Source organism: Papilio xuthus, unplaced genomic scaffold, assembly GCF_000836235.2.
Source record: "Papilio xuthus unplaced genomic scaffold, Pxut_1.1 DF827461.1, whole genome shotgun sequence".
Lineage (NCBI taxonomy): Eukaryota > Metazoa > Arthropoda > Insecta > Lepidoptera > Papilionidae > Papilio > Papilio xuthus.
In genome coordinates, this window is record NW_013531188.1 from 798530 (window position 1) to 812652 (window position 14123).

Sequence of the window (14123 nt, forward strand, 5' to 3'; positions counted from 1 at the left end):
ATACGAAACTATAAAACTAGCTCATTTAGTTTTAAGATATCATTTCTTTTCATACCCATTCCATGAAAATTGTAATTTTTCTCAATAATATTAATCGAGAAACTTTACTCCAAGAATTAAAGATATTCTTGGAGTAAAGTTACTTACGGCGGTTCGCATTGATAAGAGAGCTGAATAATTTCTGATGTCATCACTATGGAAATAACGAATGCGGGAGGAAATATTCAAAATATAATGAATACATTTTTTATTATCACGTTTATACATTATTTTTATCCTATTTCTACTAATATTATAAATGCGAATGTTTAGATAGATGGATGTTTGAAGGTATCACCAGAACGGCTGAACGAATCTGCCAAGTAAACAAACTTGTATGGATGAATCTAATCTTAGAAGGCCGTACAAAAGCGCTTGCTTCGTGCACCCGAAAGCGATAGTTCCTAGTGGTGTGATTACAATGTAAACCATTTCGCGTGTCTGTGGCTGGAAGATAGCGGTGTAGATTCGCGATCAGTGCGCGGTGAAGGGATCGCCCGTATAACCTTGGAATGTTTTACAATGTACACATGGTTTTTAGCTAGATAACCTCACCCGCTATCACTTCGACGTCAGAGTTAGACCTTCATTTGACGTTGTTACGTATACTTCATTTTTTTTATTACAATACAGTTTTTGAATAATAATCCTACTAAGTTCTTTTAATTTTTTTGTATTAATTTCTCTACCGTGTTAATTATTCCTTAGAAATTAAAAAGTATTTTTACTTATACAACTAACTTTTTTTCCTAATTTAATTATGTTACCTTTTATCGTAAAATACTTTTTTTTTCTTCAATTAAACAAAACAAAAATTGATAATATACCCACACACCTATCAGATGAATCAGTACTTCCCAGTACTCGCCACTTACGTATATCGCCCACTCAAATATTTTCAGTTCACTGTAAATCTACTCTCTCCTCCACAATATAAAAGCTTTCTTATACTTTTGCACAAGAAAATAAGGAAAATCTAAGCACTTTAGACCTTCCTTAACATACTACGTATTAAATTACAAGAAAATTGTGAAATCTATTCAAATTTAAATGAAAACGTTTATATTACATTTATGAATGAAATAAATTTTCCCATGAATCAATTGAGCAGCACACGTATTGATAAGCAACAGCGCCATCTATGTGCGAGTGGAAGGAAAATGGATACTATAAAAGTTTACGAAAAACTTTGTTTTTTTTAGTAATTATAACAATGGGTTAGAGTTTATCAATTTTATGATTGCAAATGCAATAATAGTACTTTTAAGACATTTTACATTAAAAAAAATTAAATGGATACATTAAAATAACCTGAAAACTCAGCTTTTCCTCACTGAAACAATCGTAAGTAATTGAATTATTAAAATCCAACTAACCTGCCATCAAGCTGATGTGGTCCATTCTGGAGCACTACATTAACAAGGCTGGGCTCAGCGAATGTGACGAATCCAAAACCCCTTGAGCGGCCAGACTCGCTATTCTTCATCACAACGCAATCGATCACGTCGCCGTAGCGCGAAAAGTAGCGCTGCAAGTTCTCCTGTGAAGTCTCCCATGACAGACCACCGACAAACAGTTTTCTGTTGAACAAACATATTATTGTTGAGATGAAGAACTGCTATCATGGAAGTTAAATACAATAGTGCTAGGAAATGATTATGATAGCTGAGTAATATAAAACTTCAGTATTGCACCATGTAACCATGGATTTCCACTTGTATAGAAATTGTCAATGCTTTTTGGATGAATGCATATGTCAGTTTTTATTAGGGTTTCCATAGCCTTCGTGGATGCTAACATTGACTAAATTGTACTCATCGAAGCAATAGCTCTTTTGTATATGTAATAGATTGATGAGGTGAAAGGAAAATGAATTTCAGTTACGAACATTTAATTAAAAACCTAATAAATGTACAGAATAGCTTTTGCCCGCAACTCTGTTTGAAATTTTACATTCAATCTTGACTCATTTACATAACTACAATTAATATTTTAATGTTGTAACAATGCCTTAAACATTTAAATTTAAACAAATAGACATTACTACTAGCATGAATCTCAAATTTATTACATTCACTTTCCACTAAAGAGAAAATTATATAAATTATATTTTCAAATGCTGTTCTTTTACTCCCATAATAAGAAGTCATTACAGGATAAAATGACTAGGATAGTAAGATATAAAAATATAGTATTTCAGCCCTTAAGTTATAGAAATAAGATTCAGAACCTAAAGTAAGGCCAACAGCCAAGCCAAATTTTGGCATAATAATTTTGTTTACATTAAGTATTCAATAATCAAAGTTTACCTCAAAATAATATAAACAAACAAATGATGCAAGATTATACTGATAATGAGTAAAACTGGAAGGATTGAGCAGAGCTTTAAATTTAAAGCATTTTTAACATTTATCATATAAAAATTTAGATTTATGCATGACCTTTTAAACATATTTAACTTATGTCTACTAGACTATTCAGTGTAAAAACTAGTAAAAACCCTATTTTATTGGCAAACAAAATGTATTAAAAAAAGTGTGATCAACCACAATGGCAGAGAAAAAGTAACAAACATATTTTAAAAGAAACAAAAAATTACCTTACAATTTACTTCATTATAGTACTAAAAAAACTTTAAATCTATTTTATTTGTAGGTATTTTGATTTTTTGTTTATTGTCATTTTGCCAATGTGTAAATTTGTAGCCAAAAGATTTTTGATCAACAAGTGTGGTACTTTAAACTCTAGTATATCCTATAATTCACTAAATATCATTGTTAAACATTTTTAACAATTACTCTGACATATTGACCCAAATACCTAACACAAACTGTTATCAGTTTCAATGAATTTACTTATTATAATTTAATTTAGTTTTACTTAGGGCATCAAGCTCTGAATTCTACTTGCTTTTGATAATTTTAGATTGTTTCAAATATACTTTCAAGACACCTATACTGTATAACATTACCAACTGGTGAAAGTAACATTCTCTTTAATCTCTCAATGTGATTGTTCACATAGTATGTATGGAAAATTTCTCAAGATTATTATCTCTCATTTTATGTTCGTAAGGAATCATAAAAATAAAACATTAAAGATAATCAAAATTGTAACTGATAAAACACATTAACAATTATAATCTAAAATGTTGACTACTAACATATTGCATTATCTTAAAGGCGCACATCGTCGTAGTAAAGAACGTGCTTTTTTAAACAAACACATGCTTGATTTGCAAAAAATGCGTTCAAACGGTGAAGACATTTTATACGGTCGACGCAGGTAACTATATGCTAATGAATCAGCATGTTTTAGCCGCGTCTCGTAAATGAGATTGAGCTACGCGGCACTCCGCCGCTCCAATAACCTCATTACTATCGCATGTATCAAAATTAACAAGCTATCGAAATACTCAATATAAACGTGACACTGACAAAGCCATACCGCGAAATATACGATAAGAGAAAGCAATAATTTGTCACAGAAAGGTTATTCTTAAGCGAAGTTTCCGCATTGAAGGAATTTCCACAATGTACAGTTATATAAACATTCGTATTCAAATAATTACAGTAAAGAATAACATATTGCCAAATTAAGGCAAAAACAATGAGAAAGTGAAGCTGCCATGATCGTTAGCACGCAAGTCGCACTCTAAGGCTTGGGGTCGGTGGCCGCTTGCCGGTAAAAGGCTAATTGAACAAATAGGAACTGAACTCTATGCCAAAACCCGCCATCATATTTTACTTTAAACATTATAAATATGTAAGGCCAATGCAACGCTGCCATACACGTAACCTTACTTAGTAAGCTGTGCTGGCTGTTCAAGAAATGCGACACAGCAAGCGACATGCAGTTTGACCTATTATAGTTTGACATACCCAGAAAACCTTTTATACATTTAAAAAGTAGATTTTATTATGCTCACCCCTTCTCGTCATCGTCCATGTCTGGATTCATACGCATAACTTATTACTAATTAAAAATAATGCTTGGCACCGGTAAGACACCCAAACCACACAACCACAGACCCACACGAATGATTATGGCGGACCAACCATATCCGCTTTCTCAAAAGTCATGAATACAGGATGTGGTCAACACAAGTACGATTTTTTTTATTTCTTTAAAAAAAATTGTTGGTGTAAGAAGTTTGGGAAAAAAAGTTATATTTTAATTGTATTTAAATCTAAAAAGATTAAACCTGGTGAATTACTAACGAGTGGTAACCGTTTTCAAATAATAAAGTTTTAATTTGATTAAAATTCGCCAAAAATAGACCAATATGGCGGCTATTTGTAAAAATGTTGCCATAAAATTTCACACGGAAAATATAAATGCTTTCGTGTCATTCCATAGACAAAACAAGGAAACCATAAAGAGTTTGAATAACAACTTGCAAAATAAAAAGACACCTTTAAGTTGTGTATGTCAATATCTTAAATGTTTCATGTTCTCAACAATAAAATTGGGTGGTCAATTTTATTCATCTGTACGATTCAGCGCCCTTGCTCGAAATTTCTATAATTACCGTGTTGTGAGGTACCTATAGAAGTGTCAAGGGTCCAATTCAGTTCAAAAAACTAGGAAAATGCTAATGCCAACGGTTCAACAACTGCTTTATTTTACTAAAATTTTTGAATTGTAGTTTTTATCTGGACTGGAATGACAGATTTCCAGTATCCATAGTTCCAAAGTTTTAATTTGACAACTAACTAAGCTGTCAGAACGAATTTAGCCGAGTAGGTCGAATCAAATTTGGCTGATTCTTTCTTTCGTTATGTCATGGATTATTATAAATTAATTTGTGGCTTACTTTTATAAATCCCTTTATATTCTCGAAGTAATCTAATGATTATAAATTAATGAACTTCATAAGTGTCATACGCAAATAGTACTAGGTTATGTTGTGTGATCTGTTTTTTCGCTGTGAAATGTAAGTAATGTTTTGTATTTTATTTTTTTCAATTTATTATCTCAATATAGAAAAAGGTATATCTTGCATCTTCTAATTGCTTCCAAGTTATGTAATGTATCTTTGCCGGTGTGTATATGTAAATGTCAATGCAATTTGCTTGTTTGGAAAAATCACACATTATGTTTTAAGTTATTCAAGAGCACATTCTTTCTATTAGAGTTCTATTTTGAATTATTTCGGTTATTCTCTTCAAATTGCCTCATTTAGATAAAGATATGAGATTGGATTGGATATATGAAATGAAAGATTAAAAAAAAAATAGTAATGTGCAGCATACCTTTTATTTTCTCTGCATTTGTATTATATTTATTTTGATCATATTAATATATGTTACTTAAATATGTCGATTACTTTTATATCATATTAAAAATATTCAACTTTTTTTTCTTATTCTTGATGATGACAAATGATTTTATTAAATATTTACACAAAAAAACAGCTAATAGACTATTACTAATAAAAAAAGACTTTTGAGATGTACATATCAATTTTCACTGCTGAAACATCTGTACATTATCTCAGTTTATCAAAAGTATAAGAAATGAAATGTTTTTGTACAATTCTTACTGAAGTTGATACATAGTTACACATAACAATTTCATAAAAGTTACTAGGTTAAAGAATCTGTATGATTTTTTAAATATTTATTCTTTATGTAGCTTTAACACCATAATAGTGATTTCATATTTTTTGAGGTATTGTTTATTTTTTTTATTAATTCAACAGATAGCAGCCACAATGGACCCAAATATCTATGCCTTGGTCTTAGACACATTAAACCGCGCCACCAGTCAAGATACTGAGGTTTTAAAACCTGCAGAGAAGAAACTACAAGAATGGGAAACTGAACCTGGGTTTTATTCTGTACTCTTGGTGAGTAAACACAATAATTGCAATCAACTCTCTTGCATATTCATATTAATATGTATAAATCAACTAGGTGTAGCCTGCGACTCCAACTGCTTGTACACTTATTTTCTAGCTTAAAACAATGATTTTATTCACCTTACAGAATGTTTTGACAAATCACTCAATCGATGTGAATGTTCGTTGGCTAGCGGTAATGTGCTTCAAAAATGGAGTGGAGAGATATTGGCGCAGGAATGCACCACATGCAATTGCTGATGATGAGAAGCACAAGTTACGTCAGGGGATCCTGACTTCCCCTGTACTCAATGAACCTGTTACACAGATTGCAACTCAGCAAGCAGTGTTGATATCAAAAATAGCAAGGTTAGATTAAACAAAATATTTGTAAATTCAAATGCAAATTTTTCCTGAGAATGTGATAGGATTTTTTAGTGTTGAGAAAATGTGTCTTAATAATATAATATTCTGTCCAGAAAATTAAAATGACCCACACTCACAGAATTTTAACATTTAACAATTATGTTACTCCCTTAAAAACAATTTAAGTGAATGAAAAAACAAATATATCGAAATAGAATGTATTTTCAATCCAGCTGTTACAATTTTAAACCTTTCTATCTTGTTAAAAAAAGAAGACAATTAACTATTTCATATTTTAATCAAAAATTAAGTATTTAATAATTTGAATGTAGCAAAATTCCATGAATATAGTGTAAATTATGCAAGATAATTTGAAAAAGTAGAACCCAGTTATTTAGTAAAAAGAACAGTCTGTTTTGGATAAAATTAAATTAACCTACTTGATTAATTGGATCTGTCTGTACGTAATTGGATCCTATAATGGATAGTAGCTTTTGTCAAAGAATACTTTTACTTGGATTTTACTTGCATTTGCAAGGTTAAAATTAAACACATTAAATGCTGCTATTTTTACGTACCAATATGAGTTGGCCGCTTCAGAATGTATTAGACTTTTTGCATTAGAATAATACTTAAAAATAATAAATGTATGTTTCATTAATTTTGGGAATTTTTTTTTATTTCTGTGTTTATTATTTTTCAGGTTTGATTGTCCAAATAACTGGCCGAATTTGGTGCCCGATTTGATTGGTGCGTTGAAAGCGCTTCAGCCCCTCGTGCAGCACAGATCATTGCTTATATTCCATCATGTGGTTAAAGCGTTAGCATCGAAAAGACTTGTTGGTGATAGAAGAACATTTTCTGTAAGTGAATCCTCTAACATTTCTTTAATTCTTTCTTTTCAAAATAGCTCGTAATACATATGTTACTACTCTATGCAATACTGAAGATTGGATGCGAATTTGTTAGCCAAAAATTTAAAAAAAGGGACCTAATAATATTACCACGTGCATTATCTACCCAGATACCACCTGCCCGATAAAATCGGTCCATACCTTCTGGAGGTAGCGGTCGCCCTCGGCTGTGTTAGCTTGAAATTTAAAAAAAGTAGTTCCAGTAAAAGTCCCTCCAAAATTAGTGCAGCCCTTTTGGAGATCAAATGCTATACACTGATTCTAAAGTTTATAAAATTCTCAAATTCTTTAAACCATACTTTTATAATTAATTGAATTTTATATCTTAAATGTACTTTAATAATTAATCCCATACAATTAAATTTATAATATTTTTTAAGGAATTAACACACTCTGTATATCCGTTCATACTTCAACTATGGCATGAGAACACTCAAGTGTTTCTCCGTAACATACAAGAAGGTGCTGCGACTGAACTGATCACTGAACATCTGGAGAAGGCACTGCTTTGCCTGAGGATCTTAAGGAAGCTGACGGTGTTTGGTTTTAAAAATGCACATGACAGTGAAGATGCTGTGGCCTTCTTGAATGTTGTGTTTGATAGAGCCAAGACAAGTTTAGAATGCCGTAAGTATTATGAAATTACCCTTCCCAATTGTTGGTTTCTGAGACCAAAATTGATGTATAAAACATGTCGTCCCTGGCGTTATCTTAGCAAAACAGAGGTAACATTTTTTAAATGTAAATTTTGGTTTCCAGACACAGTTAGTAAATAAAAAAAAATGGAATGTAATTATTTTTTTTCTTAAGTCCTAAGATGGATTAGATTTTTTTTTTGTTTTAAAGCTCTTTCTATGTAACAATTGTTATTGGTAGTGGCAAAATTTATGTATTTAAATAAAAAAAAACATGATGTTCCTTTTTCTTTGAAAATAAACCTAGAACAAAATTTCTGTTTGGCTTTGTTCTGTTGGCCTTTTTATCAACTTTAGTAACTTGGTTATGGTTATTATACGATTCTGTTTATTAATTTCAGGTAAACTCCTCAAAGGTCGTGGTATCTACCCGTTGGAGTTATGTGAAAAGTTCATAATACATTTAACTAAAGTAGCTTTAGGCGTGTTGGGCTTCCATCCATTCTCTTATGTGCCTCTCATACGGCCTTCTTTAGAATTTGCTCTGTTCTATTGCTTCACGGAGCAAGGAATGTCGCTAATATACGAAAGATTCACGATACAATGTCTAAATATACTAAAGACAATACTACAGTGCGTGGAATATAAATTGCCTAAAGGAGAAGCTGTTAATGATCCTTGTAAGTATATTTATGTTGATTCTAATGTATGGAGGTAAAGTTTGTTAGTTAACCTAAGCGAGAAACTTCTATAAGCGAGTCATCGTCCTGTTTTAATGGACAATGTCCATAAGCGAGAATCTCTGGTACGGGAGAAATCTTTAGAAGTGGTTCCTCTGGTATTGCTGATGTCCATGGGCGTCGTTGAACACCTCGGTGTTCCCGCTGCTCGTTTGCCTCCTTCTGTCATTAAAAAAACGTGGATTAATTGATAATTTTTTATAGTTGTGAAAAAGTTAACTATTAAAGTAAAGTGCACTATGAATACCAAGATGGCCGCCTTCAAAATGGCAGATATATATTCTTGAACATTTATATAGCAGTTTGTAATTTTTCATTGATAATATATTCTTTTCTCGTGTCCAGTGGTACTCCAAGCGCACCAGGTGAAGCAGGAGGTGCTGGATGAGCGCACAGTGTGTCACATGTGCCGGCATCTCGTGGGTCACTACTTCCCTCTCAGCGGTGATGACCTCGCGCTCTGGGACGCAGAGCCAGAGAGTTTCGCCACTGATGAGGCTGGCGAGTCCTGGAAGTATAGCCTTAGGGTGAGTAACTATTCTGACGCGTTGGCCATCAAGGGGGTTTGAGGGAGTCACACCTCACATAACCCTGTCTTTCCCCAAAAAGACAGAGTATCTTTAGATGATTTTCTTCTCTCCCATATGCAACAAAAGCGGTGCATAACTAGGAATTAAAATGTCGCTGTTCCAAATTAAATCTTATAAATAAATGCGAATGTTTGGTTGTATCAATGGATATTTGTTAGAAAGTATCTCCAGAATGGGTGCATGAATCTCGCTGTAATTAGGCATAGATGTAAAATATAATCTGGAAGAACACATAGTCTACTAATAAATATTTTTCAATCCCTAAGAATGATGGACGGAGTAGCAGGCGCAGAATTAAAAGAAAATATCAATGTGTAAAAATTAACGTATATTAACATATCCACAGCCGTGTACAGAGTCAGTGTTCATGGAGCTGTTCCGTCTGCACCGCACGAGCCTGGCGCCGGAGCTGGTGCGCATGCTGGGCGCGCTGCAGCAGGCCCCGGCCGCACCGGACGACCTGCCCGCCATACTGCACAAGGATGCTGTATACAATGCTGTAGGACTCGCCGCCTTCGAATTGTACGATGACGTGAGTTCATTTAAGCGATATAGAAATTAAAACATTTTTTAAGAAATGAAAGTGGTATTTTTGTAAAAATGTTTCGGCAGAAGAAATCTATAGATAATCGGATTTACTTGTATTAAGTAGAAAGAATTAAGTATCCGTACTTCCAATGATTGGATGTATGGATGGATGGATGTTTGTTAGAATGTATCTCCAGAAGAGCTGCATGGATCTGGATGAAATTTGTTATGGATTTAGAACTTAGTATGGAAGAACACAAAGGCTAATAATGTTAGTTTTTTTGATTCCGCGCAGATAAGTCGCGGGCTAAAGCTAGTATGTTTTGTATGAACTTGCTTGAACCTAATATAAACTCTTTGTTTAATATTGAGTTATTTTCAGGTTGATTTTGATGAATGGTTTACAAATGTTTTGAGTCAAGAGTTGAAGATCAAAGACAACAATTACCGAATAATAAGGAGGAGGGTCTGCCAGTTAATCGGTGAGTACAATAGTAATCATTTTCAATAAACAATTTACTACTATAATAAATTTAATGAACTATTTAAGTATGAAAATTCATACTTTTACACTAAATATACGATTTTTAAAAGTATCACATCATCCATTTCAGGTACATGGAGCGGCGTACGCGCATCGCAGGCTCTCCGGCCGGCAATGTACGCCGCGCTGCTCGAACCACTCAGCCGCAAGGACGAGGACCCCGCAGTGAAGTTGGCAGCCGCAGAGGCTCTACGCAGCACCATTGATGATTTCAGCTTCGATGTGGATGTGTTCGCTCCCTTCGCTTCACATGCACTAGCAGCACTGTATGATCTCCTAGTAAGTTATGTTACCCTGGTACTTGGTACACAAACACTGAGTAGAGAATATGCAATGCAATGTGTATATAAAACAGTCAAAAGGAGGGAGGAAAAGGCACAAAATAAAACCAAGTATATTTGAACTGGCGATAGACGCGATATATATAAGCCATAGAAAATGACATAAAAAAAGAATTGACATGCCAGCTACTGTACAAAAAAGATCTTGTGCCATTTTTGACCTAGACAGGGGGCGCTAGAGAGCTGTCATAATTTAGTTTGACTTATTTCCACCGGTTCAGATAGCCTTGTCGTTTTATATAAATGAAATCTAAAACTCCATGGAGAAGTTTACTAGCCTACTGGTATTTATGTTGTCCTGGTACCTTGTTTGCATCAATGTGGGTTTCGACTAAGACACATATTGGCACATATTGTTTGTCTCTGTATTTTAAAATGCAGTGGCGTTGCTTACACTAATTTGTTGGTTGTTTAACTATTGTAATTGTCATTTCAGGTGGAGTCCGAGGAGTGTGACACGAAGATGCACGTGCTGCACGTGGTGTCGTACGTGACGGAGCGGTGCGGGGCGCGGGTGGCACGCGAGGGCGGGGGCGGTGCCGGCCCACTGTTCGCCTACCTGCCGCAGCTGTGGCACCACGCCGCGAACCATCACATGCTGCGAGCTGCTGCCCTAGCCGCTATCGTACATTTAGTAAAGGTAATTGTAACATTAAAAAATAAAGTACCTTATAATATAACCGCGTGCTTCAGCTACCTTCCCCTTCAAAGTCTCGTCAAAATCTGTTCAGCCGTTCCGGAGATTAACAAGAACAAGCGCGGACTTGTGAACATATCAAACTCACAGGCAAGGCATCTGCTATTGCGGATGTCTATGAGCTGCGATAACTTCGCTATTTTGGCGAATTGACGCGGCCGTTCGCTTGTTTGTCACCCTAAGATATAATAAAAAAGATTGACACAGCGCCACCTATTTAGAGCTTTTAGTTTATCTTCTCATTTTAATATATTTTCGTTTGCAGGCGCTAGGAGAATGTGCTCCGAGCATGCGGCCGTGGATATTGAGCGTGGTGAACGAGTCTACGAAGCTGAGTGAGCCCGCGCATGTCTATCTTCTAGAAGATGCTCTGGAGCTGTGGCTGGCGATACTGGAGACCTCGCACAGCGCAGACCCCGCCATGCTGCAGCTGGCTGATAACCTGTATCCTATATTAGGTTAGTATTTTGTTACTGGCATGTCCTACGAATATATGAGGTGGAAGATTTTCTTTGTCAAATTTATACTACATTAAAATCCAGGAAAGAAGATTTTTGTACTCGACATATTATATTATGTGTGTGAAAGGGTCGGCAAAAATGCTGCGCGTGCGCTGTCCAACTTAAATTCTATCGTAAATAAATAGTATCGTTTTATAATTGCGCCATATTTTTCCTGATATTAGTTCGACATTTGAAATAGTTGCGGAGATTTCCAGAATAAATTAATATTAGCCTAATCATCATAGTAAAGTCGATTTAACTACTAAGCAACATTGTTTAAAAATAATAAATATTTATTCCAGAACAATCTACAGAACATCTAAGGATAGTAGTATACATAATGCAAGCATATACATTGCTATGTCCTGAGGAATTTTTCCTCGGCGCTGGCGCAAAGTGCATGGCACTCCTGGATGACATGCTGAGTGACATGCGCACAGAGGGTGTCATCTCTGCACTCAAGATGGCGGAGATAGCGATTAGTGTCACGTATCCGGAGAGAAATGCGTTTTTAGGCGTTAAAGTTATATGGCCGATACTGGTACATGTTATACGGTAAGTTCTTTCTTATTACAATACTAGCTGTCGACCGTGACTCTGTCCGCACGAAATTAAAAACAATCTTAATAAGCAGCGTATGTGTTATATGCAGCCGTTCCAGAAATACCTTCAAACATCCATCCATCCATCCAAACATTCGCATTTATAATATTAATAAGATTGTCTATATATGTGTTTGTCTAATATGTTTTTAAAAAGTTAATTTGGTCACAAAATTGACATTTTTTTTTCAGAAAATTATTTTTTTAAATTAAAAATTAATAATTCCTATGATAGGACTGCTTATTTTAGTAAGAAAAAATGTTGGAAAATGTTAAAAATTACATATACAGAATTATTCAAAATACGTACATTTCCATTCCAGACGTATCTTGGAAGGTGATGATCTGCCGATGGTGTTATCAGTACAACTGTGTCTCCTCTCCCGAGTCATTCTCCTGTCTTCAGATTTGTTTTACAAAGCGGTGCAAGAAGCAGCCAATGGTCTCCCCGAGTATAACTCTGACCCTGCCAAAGTACTAAATAGAGTGCTGCATGTGTGGACTGAGAAGATGAATCTTGTGACGCAAGTGGAAAGGTGGAAAGTTGTAGGTTAGTTCATTACACTACTTTTATCTCTGTCTCTTCAAAGAGAATTAAAGAGATGGCAATATTTTGGGGTTACCAGTTCTGAAAGTCTATTTGGTTAAATATGTAATGTGGAATGAATGGCGTGGGTTTTTGAGACCAAAATTTCCGTTTAAAATATTCATTATCTCTGTTTTGGTCAAAGATAATGATAGGATTGATTGATTTGTTTGGTCTCAGAAACCCACTCTTAATATTTTAAAAGATGTGTTCAGGGGATGTAGTACTGCGCTTGCACAAGTCAGCTGGATATATAAATATATTGTTACAATTTTTTTTTCTTATTTCGATAGTCAAAAGAAAAAAATTGTTACGATTTTTTAATTGATTTTTATTTTTATCAGGTCTAGGCTTAGTAGCATTGCTGACGACACAGAACGCGACCGTGTTGCAAAGGTTTCCTGCGATTCTGCTCAATCTTACTGAAGTACTGAACGATATCATGAAGACTGAAGACAACGGCACATATGTCGAGTAAGTTAGACTCATACGACTAGGGGTTGCCCGCGACTCCGTCACGGCAAAATTCCCGTCAAAATAGGTCCGAACGTTTCAGAGTTTGCTCGGAACACACGTGGATTCGCGTCAGAACAGATAAGAAAAAATTGGGTTTTCTTTAACAACGCAAATACCTCATGTGTTTAAATTATTTTTTTTATATTACATACAGACAGTCCATTTTTTTATTTTTATAGATATCATTTTACTTTACATAACAATTCTGGTAAACTGATAAACTCAAATAGCCTAGTGGACGCTACATAATGAATTTGACTTTTATCTGCTTAATTTAACGTTGGTTTCTGAGATCAAAATCTGTATAAAACATATCGTTATCTTTGACAAAACAGTGATAACAATATGTTTCAGACTATTTTGGTTTTAGAAACCCACTATAAGACGTTGCATTGTTTACTTATTTGTTTATCAGCGGTCTGGCTGCACCGCCGGGGTCACGGCCAGCGTCTCCACTGGAGGGCCGCGGGGGTGCGGCGAGGTGGGCGGGAGGCGGCAGTGAGGACACGCCGCACGAGCAACGCCGCCGCCGCCTCGCCGCCGCACACCCCGCGCACGCAGTCGACCTGCGCCTCGTCACACACCACCAGGTAACTTATGCTATCCTAGTACTTTGCTATACATTTCTATAGGTATTTGTACGAAGATTAATTAAGGGGAGGCTTAGGGCTGAGCCCCCC

At 35.1% G+C, this 14123-nt stretch overlaps 2 protein-coding genes across 7 annotated transcripts in view; one reads left to right on the plus strand and one right to left on the minus strand.

Moving 5' to 3' along the window:
• Hrb27C (Heterogeneous nuclear ribonucleoprotein at 27C) overlaps window positions 1-4101 on the minus strand; it is a 26551-nt gene extending 22450 nt beyond the window's left edge. For 3 of the 5 annotated variants that reach the window (XM_013314327.1, XM_013314328.1, XM_013314326.1), the window contains exons 1-2: window positions 3968-4101; window positions 1416-1619 (exon numbers count right to left, since the gene is read on the minus strand). In XM_013314327.1, the coding sequence (XP_013169781.1) occupies window positions 1416-1619; window positions 3968-4005 (242 nt within the window). In that variant the 5' untranslated portion in view covers window positions 4006-4101. The remainder of the gene's footprint in view (window positions 1-1415; window positions 1620-3967) is intronic. The other 2 variants (XM_013314330.1, XM_013314329.1) reach the window with 1 other exon arrangement.
• Window positions 4102-4741: 640 nt separating this feature from the next.
• Impbeta11 (importin beta11) overlaps window positions 4742-14123 on the plus strand; it is a 10480-nt gene continuing 1098 nt past the window's right edge. For both annotated transcript variants that reach the window (XM_013314551.1, XM_013314550.1), the window contains exons 1-16: window positions 4742-4975; window positions 5744-5890; window positions 6030-6250; window positions 6951-7110; window positions 7542-7788; window positions 8198-8476; window positions 8882-9063; window positions 9473-9658; window positions 10037-10136; window positions 10269-10477; window positions 10976-11179; window positions 11502-11694; window positions 12042-12294; window positions 12665-12891; window positions 13272-13401; window positions 13859-14033. In XM_013314551.1, the coding sequence (XP_013170005.1) occupies window positions 5756-5890; window positions 6030-6250; window positions 6951-7110; window positions 7542-7788; window positions 8198-8476; window positions 8882-9063; window positions 9473-9658; window positions 10037-10136; window positions 10269-10477; window positions 10976-11179; window positions 11502-11694; window positions 12042-12294; window positions 12665-12891; window positions 13272-13401; window positions 13859-14033 (2901 nt within the window). In that variant the 5' untranslated portion in view covers window positions 4742-4975; window positions 5744-5755. The remainder of the gene's footprint in view (window positions 4976-5743; window positions 5891-6029; window positions 6251-6950; window positions 7111-7541; window positions 7789-8197; window positions 8477-8881; window positions 9064-9472; window positions 9659-10036; window positions 10137-10268; window positions 10478-10975; window positions 11180-11501; window positions 11695-12041; window positions 12295-12664; window positions 12892-13271; window positions 13402-13858; window positions 14034-14123) is intronic.